Raw genomic sequence first — 15,162 nt, forward strand, 5'->3', positions numbered from 1 at the left:
CGAACAGAAGAGGACCCAAGAGCGCAAGTTCAAATTCAGAGTTCTTTATTCAAGGTTACAGGCGGGAAGAGAGGGAGTCCCAGGGGTGTCAGGGTCTTTCAGGGTCCTCCTGTGGGTACCTGTGCTCGGGGGGTCACCAAATGTCCGGGGGTGTCCAGTCCAAGTGCTTAGTGTGTGTGTTCCCCAGTGATGGAGCGGCGTATCGGGCTGAGGGTGGTGAAAACGTCCTGGGCACGCTCATCTGGTGGTCGGAGACCTGGGGGAACACACACACACAACAGCAATATGAATGGCAGGCAGAAGTACAGATCAGGGCTGGGCAAATATCGTGGTGGGAGAGACAGAAGGCAGAAACGAGTTACCGGGAGGGGCTGAAGATCGGAGAGTAGTCGAGGTCCAGAAGGCAGGTTGGGATAGACGGGCAGTAGAACAAGGAGGCAGTCAAGAAAGGATCGGTATCACAAACAGGAGTCAGAGCGCAGACAGGCAGGTTACTGGTCCGGGTTTGAAGACGATCTGACAGGGCTTAGTGAAAACCAGGGCTTCTTGATATACTGGGAGAGGTAGTGGGGAAATGCAGTTCAGCTGGCAGAGTAATTAGAACAGAGTGAGGCAAGGTGAGGATGGTGAGTGGGAAATGCAGTGCAGCTGGCCAGGTAACAAGAGCAGAGCAGGGCAGGTGGAGCTAGTTAGGCTGAGTAGAGAGAGGGAGGTGAGCAGAGTGGAAGATAATTGAATGCAATTAATGTTGCTACCAGGGAGAGAGAGTGCTCATGACAGGACCCTCCAAGGGGACGGCCCCAGAAGTCCCAAGAACAACATCATGCCGGGAGGGTGGAGGGGAGCAGGCGGCGGGTCAGAACTCCTCCGAGCGGCTCAGTGAATCTCCTCATCCTCAGAAGGAGCTGGAGGGTCACGGTCGGGAGACAGGACAGGCACTGAGACAGGAGCAGGGCGGGCCGGACGGCTAGGAACCCTCTTGGACGGCCCCTACGGATTGCAGGCTGATCAGGATGTAGTCGGTGGAAGTCAGTGATAAGGGTCCGGTCCACTATCCTCCTGGCCGGGATCCAGGTCCTCTCCTCTGGACCATATCCTCCCAATCAACGAGGTACTGGAGACCCCTACCCCTTCGCCTAGAGCGGAGCAGCCGCGACGGTGAAGACAGGACCGCCATCTGCGAGGCGCGGAGGAGGTGGCGCCGGAGCTGCAGGGACCAGGGGACTTTCATGGACCGGCTTGACCTTGGAGACGTGGAAGGTGGGGGTGGACCCGCATGGAAGCGGCAACTGAAGTCGGACCCGTTGGACTGATGACTTTCTGCACAGGAAAAGGACCAATGAAGCGAGGGGCCAGCTTCGTGATACAACCCGTAGCGGCAGATCCCGGGCAGACAGCCAGACCTTCTGACCAACCCGGTAAGTAGGTGCTGGGGTCCTCCGTCGGTTGGCACCGACGGCGTAGCTGGTTCCAGACTTCAGGAGCACAGTGCGAGCCTGGGCCCAAGTGCTGGCGGCAGCGGCGGGCATACGCAAGAGCAGACGGACAGGTGGCATCCGCCTCCTGGCTGGCAAACAGTGGAGGTTGATACCCGTGAGACACACTGAAAGTGGGGGAGAGCCCGGTGGAGGAACGTGAGTGAATTATGGGCATATTCCACCCAGAGCAGGTGTTGAGCCCAGTGCCCGGGATTTTGGGAAGCCACACACCTCAGTGCCTTCTCCAGCTCCTGGTTCATGCGTTCAGTCTGGCCGTTTGACTGCGGGGTGGAATCCAGACGATAGGCTGGCGGTGGCCCCAAGGAGATGACAGAACTCCTTCCAAAAGGTTGCTGAGAATTGCGGGCCCCGGTCTGACACTATATCCTGGGGTAGGCCATGGATACGAAACACATGTTCCAGGACCAGCCTGGGAGGTCTCTTTAGCAGAGGGTAGTTTGGGAAGGCACGGTGGGTCATCTTAGTAAAGCGGTCAACAATGGTAAGGATGACTGTGTGTCCGTCAGAGGGCGGAAGGCCCGTAACAAAGTCCAGTGAAACGTGGGACCAGGAAGCCTCTTGGGTATGAGTAGGGTTGCAGCAACCCAGCAGGGAGGCTGGTTGGGAGTCTTGTTTCGGTTACAAGTGGGACAAGCTCGGATGAATTCTCGGACATCCCGTCTCATCCCCGCCACCAGAACCGCTGGCGGACCAGATGAAGGGTGCGAGTGATGCCGGGATGACAGGCCAGACGGGATTTCGTGGTCCCCACTGAATCACAGGTGACCTGAGATTTGCTGGAACAAACAGACGGTTGGGGAGCGCTGGTGCTTGGACCTGGCTGGTCCCGAAGAGCCTCCATGACCTGCTTCTCGATCTCCCAGGCGAGGGCCGCACGACCAAGTGGCTGGGAAGAATGGGAGCTGTCATGGCTGGTGGTCTCGTCCTTCTGAAACATCCGGGAAAGAGCATCAGGTTTGATGTTGCGAGATCCCGGGCGGTAGGAGAGCGTGAAATTGGAAGCGCGTAAAGAACAGAGACCACCGCTGTTGACGGGAGTTCAGCCTCCTGGCTGTTTGGATATACTCCAGGTTCTTGTGGTCTGTCCACACTACGAATGGTTCCTTTGACCCCTCTAACCAGTGCCGCCCATTCTTCAAGGGCGAGCTTGACAGCCAACAGCTCGCGGTTCCCAATGTCGTAGTTGCATTCGGCAGGGGTTAGCCGCGACGGGAGTAGAAGGCACAGGGGTGCATCTTGCCATCCTCAGCTGCTCTTTGAGAAAGCACTGCACCCACTCCCACGTCCGAAGCATCTACCTCCACCACAAACTGCCTTGCTGCATCTGGCATCTGGAGGATGGGAGCAGAAGTGAAACATGTCTTGAGGATATTGAAGGCCTGTATCATGCAGCTGATGTCCATTGGTACGGTTGTTTAGTGCTGGTTAGCGCCGTGAGGGGTGCAGCCACTGTTGCTATAGTTTCTGATGAATCTCCTATAAAAGTTGGCAAAGCCCAGGAACTGTTGCAACTTCTTCCGAGACTCAGGAACTGGCCAGGAAGTGACAGCCGACACCTTCGTGAGATCCATCTGAATGCTGCCCTCGGGTCACCATACCCCAGGAATGAAACGGTCTTGGCATGGAACTCGCACTTCTCTGCCTTCACGAAAAGGAGAGTTCTCCAGCAGGCGGCGCAGGACCAACCGGACGTGGTGCGTGTGTTCTGGACAGAGTCTTTGAGAATATTAAAATATCGTCAGGTACACAAATACGAACGTATTTAGCATGTCCCTGAGGATATCATTCACTAGGGCTTGAAAAACTGCTGGGGCATTGGTGAGGCCGAAGGGCATGACGAGATATTCATAGTGGCCGGTTGGTGTGTTGAACGCTGTCTTCCATTCGTCTCCCTCCCTCATCCGCACCAGATGGTAGGCATTCGCGAAGGTCCAGCTTAGTGAATACGAGTGGCTCCCTGCAGCAGTTCGAAGGCAGACGAAAGTAAGGGCAGTGGGTAGCGATTCTTAACCGTGATGTCGTTCAGACCCCGGTAATCTATGCATGGACGAAGAGAACCGTCCTTCTTGCCGACAAAGAAGAATCCCGCTCCTGCGGGGAAGACGACGGTCTAATTATCCCGGAGGCAAGAGAGTCATTAATGTAGTCCTCCATGGCCTTTCTTTCCGGGGCTGACAGTGAATACAGACGACCCTTGGGGAGGTGCTGTGCCAGGCAGGAGATCAATCGCGCCAGTCATAGGGTCTGTGTGGGGGTAGAGATGTCGCCTTGGATTTGTTGAACACCTCTTTCAGGCTCTGTGGTAACAGGCCGGAACATTGGATATGTCGGAGGTGGGGCGCTAGATCCTTCCCCGGTGAACGGGCAGGGTGGCCCCCCTTAAACAGGTCTGGTGACAACTCCTTCCCCCACTCACGGACTGTTCCTGTCTCCCAGTCGATGTGGGGGGGTTGTGCTGACGGAGCCACGGGTATCCAAGAATGAGTGGTTGGCCAGGTGAGTGTAGGAGGTGAAACTGGATGGACTCTGGTGGTTTCCTGACAGCAGGATTGTCACAGGGGCGGAGATATGAGTGACAGTGTTCAAGATGATGCCCATCCAGGGCTCGTGCAGGAATGGGTTGTGTCAGTTGATGATGGTTCACGCCCAGTTGCTGTGCAAGCTCAGGGTCCATGATGTTTGCTTCGGCTCCGGAATCCACAAGGGCGGCCAATGTATGAGTCTTGTCAGAAAGCTGAAGGCGGAGATGAAGCAGGGTCTTTCGGATGGAGGGAGACTGAAGGCTTGTTGAGCTCACCCGGATCTCCCCACACCTGGTGAGCTGCGGCTTTTGCCGGACAAGTAGCGACACGGTGATTCTCGCCACCACAGTAGAGGCAAAGGTTGGAGCTTAGACGGCGCCGACGCTCCTCGGGAGTCAGAGAGGCACGGCCAATCTCCATGGGCTCCAGGCTGATTGAGTTGGCTATGGGACTTGACAGGCAGGGGCTGGACAGAAGCGGTATCGACCCGAGTACGGATGGCAGGTTGACTGAGACGGCCCTTCTCCCTCCTCCGGGTCTGTATATGGCGGTCAATGCGAACGGCAAGGTCAATGGCGGCATCAAGCGTTGAGGGCGGGTCATGGGAAACAAGCTCGTCCCTTGATATAGTCCGCCAGACTATGGAGGAAGGCTTGCACCAGTGCCTCTGGGTTAAACGAGCTTTGACTGGCCAGGGTACGAAAGTCAATGGAGAAGTCTGCCACTGTCCGATTGCCCTGACGGATGGTGAGCAGAGCTTGTGACGCTTCGGCTGTTGGCGAGCCTAGGTCAAAGACCTTTAACATCTCCTCCTCAAAGGCACTGAAGGAGGCACAGGCTGGGGTTTGCCGGTCGAATTCGCCGTTCCCCACAACCGAGCTCGACCCGGTGAGATGTGTGATGACATACCCCACCTTGGCTCCCTCTGTTGAGAAAGTCCTGGGCTGTAGTGCAAACTGGATTCGGCAGCTGCTCAAGAATGGTCTTACTTGCTTCTGGTTGCCATCAAAACGTTCCGGGTTCCCAATCCTTGGTTCAGGAGCGTGGGGATCTGGTGGCAGCACTGCCGGGCCTGCAGCATTGGGACCTCCAGCGGAGGGATGAAGCGAGTATCGGTGGTACAGGAACAAAAGGACCAGGGGGGTGCAGGTGGAGTAGCCGGGCTTGAGAGTAGTTGCAGGGCTTGGGCTAGCTGTTGTTGCTGCAGTTGGAACTGTTGTTGCTGCTGGTTGAATAGCTGGAGAAGGAAGCGATGTCGCCAGCCATCCGATTTATGTCTCCCTCAGAGCGTTCCAGTCGCTGTAGGGGCAGTCCTCTCTGGCTCTTCCTCCATCGTGGTCAGGGGAGTGCGCTGGGTCCATGAGAGTCAGGATCGTTCTGTCACGAACAGAAGAGGACCCAAGAGCGCAAGTTCAAATTCAGAGTTCTTTATTCAAGGTTACAGGCGGGAAGAGGAGTCCCAGGGGTGTCAGGGGGTCTTTCAGGGTCCTCCTGTGGGTACCTGTGCTCCGGGGGTCACCAAATGTCCGGGGTGTCCAGTCCAAGTGCTTAGTGTGTGTGTTCCCCAGTGATGGAGCGGCGTATCGGGCTGAGGGGGTGGTGAAACGTCTGGGCACGCTCATCTGGTGGTCGGAGACCTGGGGAACACACACACACAACAGCAATATGAATGGCAGGCAGAAGTACAGATCAGGGCTGGGCAAATATCGTGGTGAGAGACAGAAGGCAGAAACGAAGTTACCGGAGGGGCTGAAGATCGGAGAGTAGTCGAGGTCCAGAAGGCAGGTTGGGATAGACGGGGCAGTAGAACAAGGGAGGCAGTCAAGAAAGGATCGGTATCACAAACAGGAGTCAGAGCGCAGACAGGCAGGTTACTGGTCCGGGTTTGAAGACGATCTGACAGGGGCTTGGCTGAAAACCAGGGCTTGATATACTGGGAGAGGTAGTGGGGAAATGCAGTTCAGCTGGCAGAGTAATTAGAACAGAGTGAGGCAAGGTGAGGATGGTGAGTGGGAAATGCAGTGCAGCTGGCCAGGTAACAAGAGCAGAGCAGGGCAGGTGGAGCTAGTTAGGCTGAGTAGAGAGAGGGAGGTGAGCAGAGTGGAAGATAATTGAATGCAATTAATGTTGCTACCAGGGAGAGAGAGTGCTCATGACAGACAAAGAAGGACTCAGTCTTTGTCAATATTGCCAAATAATAAAATGTAGTTAATAAACAAAATCCATGTTCTGACATTTCAGTCAGTGTACTTCTGTCAGCCTCTGAGTCGCAGCCTTAGTCATTGGTGATCATCTAACATCTTACATTTGAACTCATCGACAATGACAGCTATTTGTTTTTCTACCACGTGTGAACCAACGTTGTTCGGGAAACAGTGAATGATGAGGCAATGGACGTCAACATAAAACCTCATAGCACTCATTGGTGAAAGAACACATTGCAGTAACACTGCTAAGGCCTATTACAATATGTAAATCAAGAGGATACTCTTGAGTTACTTCCTAGAGTGTATGGAGTTGCACTTGAAACCTGGAGTGATTTTTTGCTTCTCTAAGGCTGCGTTTACACAGGCAGCCTCATTCAATTTTTCCACTAATAGTTTTTTTAAACAATCAGATTAGCTCTTTTGCCAATAATTGGGGAAAAAAATCTGAATTGTTTAGTGTACAAAACATTATGACATAGACTGACCAGGTGAATCCAGGTGAACCCTATGATCCCTTATTGACGTCACTTGTAAAACCACTTAAATCAGTGTAGATGAAGGGGAGGAGACAGGTTAAAGAAGGATTTTTTAAGCCTTGAGACAATTGAGACATGGATTGTGTATGTGTGCCATTCAGAAGATGAATGGGCAAGACAAAAGATTGAAGTGCCTTTGAACGGGGTATTGTAGTTGGTGCAAAGGCGCACCGGTTTGTCAAGAACTGCAACACTGCTGGAGTCAACATGGGCCAGCATCCCTATGGAACGCTTTCGACAACTTGCAGTCCATGCCCCGACAAATTGAGGCTGTTCTGAGGACAAAAGGGGGGGTTTCAAGTCAATATTAGAAGGTGTTCTTAATGTTTTCTCATAACATTAAGAACATGGCCCATTCCTCATAAGTATCATCCCATAGACTGCACTTCCACTCACCCCTCCTAACCTGCTCATCTCTGATCAGTACTTCCTCTGTCAGTGTGCCTTGTGTTCTGTCATGTCGACTGCGTGGGGCCGCTTCACATCCTGTGTAGGGAGGGGGGGCTGTCTGCGTCAGTGAGAACTTCCTCTCTCATCTGCTTCTGGCTCCATCACCACACGACATGACACTCTGGATCCAGAAGTTACACACTCAGAATCAGTCTGGCAAGAAGCACACAACCAGATACTAAGGCAAAAGCGTAGAGGCAAACTGACATAGTAACAGAATGAAGTGGAATGTGGAGTCAATGACAATTCTAAAGAGAGAGAGGATGATATGTTGGTTTTAATCTACGTGAAGAATTTAAATTAACACATTCCATGACAGATTCCACAAGCAATTGAATGAGATCATCCCAGAATAGGCAAATTGTTCCAAATAATCAACACAGATAATTTGTAATTAATCATTAGGCTACATTGAAAGTCTACTCCAGAAACTAATTGCTTTTTCATTTGCATATCTTCTACAAAACCTTTCGATAGTGATTTAGTCTCAAACATAATGAAAATAATAACAAATATCACACAAAAATGTAAGATCAAAAATATATAATACATTAGTTATACTCTCGAACCCCCCAAAAAAAGAAACCACATTTACTAACAGAAATAGGTTCAAATCAGACCATAACAAAGAACATATTAGAATCCGTCATAATCAATTTGCCTAAGCCACATTTTATTGAACATTTTACCCCACATCATGACATTTAAGATATTTAAGAAATAAACAGCTTAAGCCAATTTTATTATAGGTGTCAGAATCTAAACTAGTGACTTGCTATGGTTTTTTTCTTGATTTTTCTTGATAGCACATTCTTCCATTCTGCTTTGTTAGTAGGAATTTTGGGAAGTAATGGCTTCTTTTTTGCCACTGGCATCTGAGCTCCAGCAGAGGGCCCTACCACATCATCCACCCTTTCTTGCCTCGAGACATCCCTCTGTGTTACTCTCTGCTCCTTGACTTTCTCCTGGGAATCAGAGTGACTTCTTCCCCTGTGACTGGGGGTGGGTGTATAGGGTGCTGGGCTTCCAGCCCTCTGTACAGTCCTTCCACGCCCAGAGTCACCCTGGTACTTTGAGGAGGTGTAATCTGGTACAGCAGCTGGCACAGGGACAGGGTCACGATCCCATGGGATGGGAGCATGCTTCTTTTGGGCAGGCTCGATAGAGAACTGCTTCTCCTGTCCCTGAGCCCCTGTCCAGTGCCCTCCCTGTTCGCCCGGCTGGTGGAAGTTCTAGGGGTTTTCCCAAGAGAATCTGCATCATGTCATAACTGTCCCTGGAAGGTCCTACAAGGCGGAGAATATCTCCGACCTGATTGACAAGGACAGTAGGATAAACACTATTATACTTCTGAATCAGTTTACCAATTCTAACCTGCCTGTTGTGATCGAGTGTCCCCCAGTGGGATTTCTTGGGTGCGTAGTGTTGAGTTGAGCGCAGTGAGAAAGTCTTGCAACCTTTCCATAGCACTCTTTGGGCTCTTCCCTCGAGGACGACAGAACTGATATCTGAACATTCATTAGGCTGCACATCCATTTGAATGTTATTGCTTCCAAGAATTGTTTTAATGTCGTTTTTCCTGAAGCACAGGGCATATCGGAGCACATCTGTGTCCATTAGAAAGGAGACCGCACTGCGAGACCTGCTGGGAGATGGGTTCCTCCTGTGGGTCACGTTGGCCCCATACCCTGGTGCCAGAAGACTGGGAGATGGGTTGCCACTCCGGGGGCTGGAGAGGCTACAAGGTGACTCTGAGTCCCGTGAAGAGTTGGTTGGGGAAGAAGACTGCAGGACATGTGCAAACTGCTCTGCATTGACTGTAATAGGACTCCTGCTCCCAGCATACATAGGACTCATGTTCCCAGCATGCATTGCAGTACCATTAGTGTGGTGCATCCTGGTGGAGGCTTTGGAGGTCCCAGAGGCATGGCCGCTGAGGCTGGGTGGGGAAGGGTTGTTTTGGGGCTGGTTGTCTTGGTGTAGGAGCTGCTGCAGTTGGGCTTTCACTGCTCTGAGCTTCAGAAAGGAGCCCTGGACGAGCAGCTGACCATGTCGAAGCTTGTACACCTTAAAGCCATGGATGTCTAGGAGTCGCAGCACCTCTCTGTCATTGGGGAACACACTCACATCCAGAGTTGCCTTGACTGGCATGTCCACCTGAAATACACACACATAAAACAAAACAAGATAAACATTAGGATTTAATTATACTTGAACAATATGATATAATACAAGGGACAGGGGCTTTTTCCCTACCTCAGGCCTGTCAACTATTCTGACTTTGAGACTAAATTGTTGTTGGTCCACCTCCAACACATGGGTCAACCGCAAGACATGGGCAGCCACTGCAAAAGAGAGAGGGTAGGTTAAATAAATGATCAAGTAGTTGTGGTGGTTTTATGAAAGTGTATCAATAAATTCAGGGGCAAAGGGTAGCCTACTTTAACACATACTAATAATTGTGCAGAATGCAATTTCATCAATTTAATTACAGACCGTCTACCTTCTGGTTCCTCAAATATGACAAAAGGCCTGTCCCGGGCTGTTAGATGGAAACAGCACTCTCTGCACCTCTCCTCCACCGTTCCGTGGTCGCAGGAAGTGTATAGTGAGCTTGTCAACCATTCTATCAGAGGCAAGGATATTGGGGGACGCCAAGAACCTCCACGGCTATACCCTCCATTGTGAAGTTCTGTCAACACTGGAGAAGAGAGATGAGGCAATGACCGCAGTTGACAACAGCTCGTGACAGTAATGGAGGTTATAAAAGCCATGTAATGTGAAAAACTGAAAGTTACTGAACGTAAGCATTTTGACAGTACGAAATATTCCATTGTACGCAATATATTCTTACATGAAATTAACTGTGTATTTATATGTCAGTTAACGAAGAAGTTCTCCCAATCAATGTGATTTGTTTGTTTGGCAATGTTGTTGTTATCCCTATCAAAGTTTCCCACTCGTTTTCCACCAGTTTTTCCACTAAGAAAACACATAGCAAAGATACTGACGCAAGTTATACATTTTACAGAAAATCTTGTGTTTTCCTTTTCCCTACAAAAATAGTGTCATTCGAACCCTAAACTTACCTATGATATAGTGTAGTCGTTCGTTCAAAATAAAAAGGTCGTCACTATGCATTTAGGGGAAAACCGAAAGTGAAAGGTGCGCGTATTTCTCTCAGGATGGCCACTACGGGACGCTGCTTTACTACAAGATGCTAGGCCTTCTACTTACAGTGGTTCTGAAGTGTACATTGTCAAACGAATTCTCTCATTGTTGAAATGCTGTCAATGCAGTTTAATGCACTGTTTTAATTATAAACTAAGACCAATAACTATTGGAATATCAGTATAAAGTGGTATAATGATAAAGTATATCCAGCTTTGTTGAAGAGACTGCAGGTAGGCCTATATCAACCATCTGAGGGCAAGACATACATCGGTCTACTCAAGTTGAATCTTCTTACATACCTTCAACACATTGAGCGGTGACAAGACAAGAAATGGTTTCTGACAATTGTATTTGTATTCACATTTAGTTTGTAGAATGTAGAAGTGGTCCTCTGTAGCTCAGCTGGTAAAGCACGGCGCTTGTAACGCCAAGGTAGTGGGTTCGATCCCGACCACCCATACAAAAAAATGTATGCACGCATGACTGTAAGTCGCTTTGGATAAAAGCGTCTGCTAAATGGCAATTATATATTATAAGTAAAAAAAATACCCCCTTTTCAGTTATGGTATCAAGTCAACAATGTAGTCCAACAATTAGATGTTTTGATCACTGATTGCTATTGGGTTTAATTTGACCATTAACAAGTTTGAGGTCCTAGGATTGACTTACAGTGCATTCGGAAAGTATTCAGACCTGTTGACTTTTTCCACATTTTGATACGTTACAGCCTTATTCTAAAACTGATTAAATTGTTTTTCCCCTCATCAATCTACATACAATACCCAATAATGATGAAGCAAAAATAAGTTTTTAGAGATTTTGCAAATGTATATATTAAAAAAGAGGAAATATCAAATTTACATAAGTATTCAGACCCCTTTACTCAGTACTTTGTTGAAGCACCTTTGGCAGCGATTACAGCCTCGAGTCTTCTTGGGTATGATGCTACAAGCTTGGCACACATGTATTTGGGGGAGTTTCTCCCATTCTTCTCTCTGCAGATCCTATCAAGCTCTGTCAGGGGTTGGATGGGGGAGCATCGCTGCACAGCTCATTTTCAGGTCTCTCAGAGATGTTCAATCGGGTTCAAGTCCAGGCTCTGGCTGGGCCACTCAAGGACATTCAGAGACTTGTCCTGAAGCCACTCCTGCGTAGTCTTGGCTGTGTGCTTAGGCTCACTGTCCTGTTGGAAGGTGAACCTTCGCCCCCAGTCTGAGGTCCTGAGCGCTCTGGAGCAGGTTTTCAACAAGTGATTCCTCTCTGTACTTTGCTCCGTTCATCTTTCCTCGATCCTGACTAGTCTCCCAGTCCCTGCCGTGAAAAACATCCCCAGCATGATACTGCCACCACCATGCTTCACCGTAGAGATGGTGCCAGGTTTCCTCCAGACGTGACGCTTGGCATTCAGGCCAAAGAGTTCAATCTTGGTTTCATCAGACCAGAGAATCTTGTTTCTCATTGTCTGAGAGAGTCTTTAGGTGCATTTTGGCAAACTCCATGCAGCCTGTCATGTGCCTTTACAGAGGAGTGGCTTCCATCTGGCCACTCTACCATAAAGGCTTGATTGGTGGAGTGCTGTAGAGATCCGGTTGTCCTTCTGGAAGGTTCTCCATCTCCACAAAGGAACTCTTGAGCTTCTGTCAGAGCGACCATCGGGTTCTTGGTCACCTCTCGACCCAAAAGGCCCTTCTCACCGGATGCTCGGTTTGGCGGGCGGCCAGCCTCTAGGAAAAGTCTTGGTGGTTCCAAACTTCTTCCATTTATGAATTATGGAGGCCACTGTGTTCTTGGGGACCTTCAATGTGCAGAAATGTTTTGGGACCCTTCCCAGATCTGTGCCTCGACATAATCCTGTCTCGAGCTCTCACGGACAATTCCTTCACCTCATGGCTTTGGTTTTTGCTCTGACATGTTTTACTGTCAACTGTGGGACCTTATATAGACATGTGTGTGCCTTTCCAAATCATGTCCAATCAATTGAATTTACCACAGGTGGACTCAATCAAGTTGTAGAAACATCTCCAAGGATGATCAATGGAAACAGGATGCACCTGAGCTCAATTTCGAGTCTTTTTTTAATACATTTGCAAAAAAAATGTAAACACCTGTTTTCACTTTTCCTTTATGGGAGTATTTGTGTGTACATTTTATTTAATTCATTTTAGAATAAGGGGGTCGAATACTTTCCGAACTGTAACTCATTCTTAGGTCTATAGCAAGAAAGTTTATACATTTGAGAAAGATACAATCCTATTATACACAGTCTTTAATTATACAATATCACAAGAAAATGTATGTGTTACATAAGTGGCCTCAAACCACCCAACTATAATTTAGGTGGTTTTAAATATAGTTGACCTTCTACAATAACCTTTTAATCGATGTGTGAGGTTTAGGCTACCTACAGTGCATTCGGGTAAAGTACTAATTAGTCTTAGATTGGTTTCAATCTAAGTCTAATGTTGTTTGGTATGATGATAGTTGTTTTTCATATGCATTTTAAATTGTTGCCAGACAATAGCCCAGATACTCCCTACTTTTTAATTTGGTCATTTGTATCAGCAAAACATCTATTGTTTTCTGTAGTTTTTTTGTTGTTGCTGAAAGTTGGAATAGATTAGCTGCGTGTTTATTCTCTATTGATTAGAATGTATTCATAACAAACATACATTTAGATTACGCAATCATAGGCATGAATACGATTTCTCAATTGTTTTATGTTGATTCATAGTGGAAAGTGACACTTTCCCCACTACGGGACAAAGCAGAGGACTGTCAAGTGTAGTTTGGCCACAATCTACACAGCAACACAGTCATCAGAACAATCTGACTGTCTGTTTGGCATAATCTCATGGCACCAACATAACATAAGTTAGTCTATCTTCCTATGTGTAAAATAAGTAATTAATACGTAATAGATAGCTGATTAGGAATTATATAGAAAATCCTGTCTTTCCCATTTGAGTATTTCTCTCTAACAGAAGCTCTTTATCCAGAGCGTACTTACAGGAGCAATTATGGCTAAAGTGTTTGCTCAAGGGTGTAGCAGATATTTATATACAGGGATTCAAACCAGCGAACTCTTCAGTTTAGGAACCAACGCTCTTAACCGGTAGGTTACCTGTCGCCCATTTACATTTCTACTTCCTATTTTTTCAATTCAAACTCAAACTATGCATTCTTGACCCCAACCCTTGATCTGTTACAGACTACAATATAGACAGTTAGAAACTGATGCAGTAAGGTGGATGGTGGGTGGTGATGTGGAACTCACAGAGCCCCATACAGGGATGCATGGTGGATGATCAGAATAATATTAGAAAAATAATAACATAGAAATAGTGTATTGGCATAGCTGCTATGATCACAGGACAGGCTATGAATTTCAGCTTTGCTTCTTGTCTATTGAAATGCCGACTGTCTCAAAGTGGAGGGGTCTGCATGCAGATGTGTGTTGACCACTCAATTGAACGCTTGTATCTGTGTTGGCAGGAAAACACTAGTCATTCATTTCCAGGCTCATCTGTGGCTGCATTGCAGAGAAGAATGGGTGTTTTAAAATAGTCCTAGGGGAGGAGTTCAATGTGATACATCATCATTTCCAAAACCCCATTGGAAGAGAAAGAAACAGCACAGCTCTGGACAGAACAATCGATAAATCCCTAATTTTTATCTTTCAGAAGCATTGTACCCATCTGTGGCAGTGTTGAACGTACATCATTTCATTCAATCTGTCTGTGTATCATTTCATTTGGAGAAAATCTGCTGGATTCATGTTAACAGTGTATAGACCTCACGTGTATGTTGTTGTTTGCATACATCAATAACAATGATAATTCAAGTTGTAAGGTTTGAATAGTCGCCCAGCTAAAGGACTTTGCCATTGCCTAGTCAAACAGCCTGATACCTGTGTGTATTGGAGGAGTAATGGTTCTGCTTAAAGGTGATGATACTGGCAAGAGCAGGTGGTTTTTTCTTCAAGACATCATTGATTATTCACTAATAACTCAGATGTGCAAGTGATCTGCTTAAAGGCCTGGAAGTTTTCCATTGACTCTTAATCATCCTGGATGCGGAGGAAGAGGTAGATTGTTATTAAGCTTGTATAAGACAGAGGGGATTGGTTTGGCCCTAATGAGGTAATGGCAACTACTGGGACTCACAGGATTAAGAGCACTGACTATGCGTATTTCCTAGCTACCTAACTGAGTTCTGGGTACTAGCACAATATTTAACTCCTCGAGTCTTCTCACGGCACCGGGACATAGTTAGTTGTGTCAGCAGAGGAGGTTGGAGGTGATGATGTTTTAGAATCAGTTAGAGGTTCACGTGGAAAAGGGTATAGTGGATGGGTATTTAGGAAATAATGTTTTGAAATATATGTTATAAGTTCTGTTCTAACCTTTCTGCTTACCGAACTGTGGGTAATATAAAGAGGATATGGAGTTTAGCCCAAAAATTAAAGGTTTGTAATCTTGAAGGTTATGTAAGGGCCAGTGGGGGGGATGTGTGAATGATGCTCCTTTGGTTAAGTGGATGCTGCACACACCCCATCAGCTGGAGCCTTGGGGGTGATGGGGAGGAAGAACTCCCATCAGCTCACCGCCTTGGGGGGGCATGGGGGTGGAGACGGAGTGCACACACCCCTATCAGCTCACCGCCTTGGGGGGTGCATGGGGGTGGGGGATTTCGCATGCTGCACACTTCCTATCAGCTGACACTTGGGATATGGGGGTGGGGATAGGTGGACAGGACAGGAGATACACACCAACTG

At 48.0% G+C, this 15,162-nt stretch overlaps 1 protein-coding gene across 1 annotated transcript; it reads right to left on the bottom strand.

Moving 5' to 3' along the window:
• Positions 1-8,158: 8,158 nt before the first annotated feature.
• LOC123490922 lies at positions 8,159-9,542 on the bottom strand (the record flags this gene model as incomplete). Its single annotated transcript, XM_045220748.1, has 3 exons — positions 9,471-9,542; positions 8,745-9,371; positions 8,159-8,446 (listed from the first exon to the last, which is right to left on the bottom strand). Coding segments are annotated over exons 2-3 (909 nt in total), but the record flags the coding sequence as incomplete, so codon positions are not given.
• Between the last annotated feature and the right edge of the window lie 5,620 nt (positions 9,543-15,162).

The sequence above is a fragment of the Coregonus clupeaformis genome, unplaced genomic scaffold (assembly GCF_020615455.1).
Source record: "Coregonus clupeaformis isolate EN_2021a unplaced genomic scaffold, ASM2061545v1 scaf5578, whole genome shotgun sequence".
In the NCBI taxonomy this organism is placed as follows: domain Eukaryota; kingdom Metazoa; phylum Chordata; class Actinopteri; order Salmoniformes; family Salmonidae; genus Coregonus; species Coregonus clupeaformis.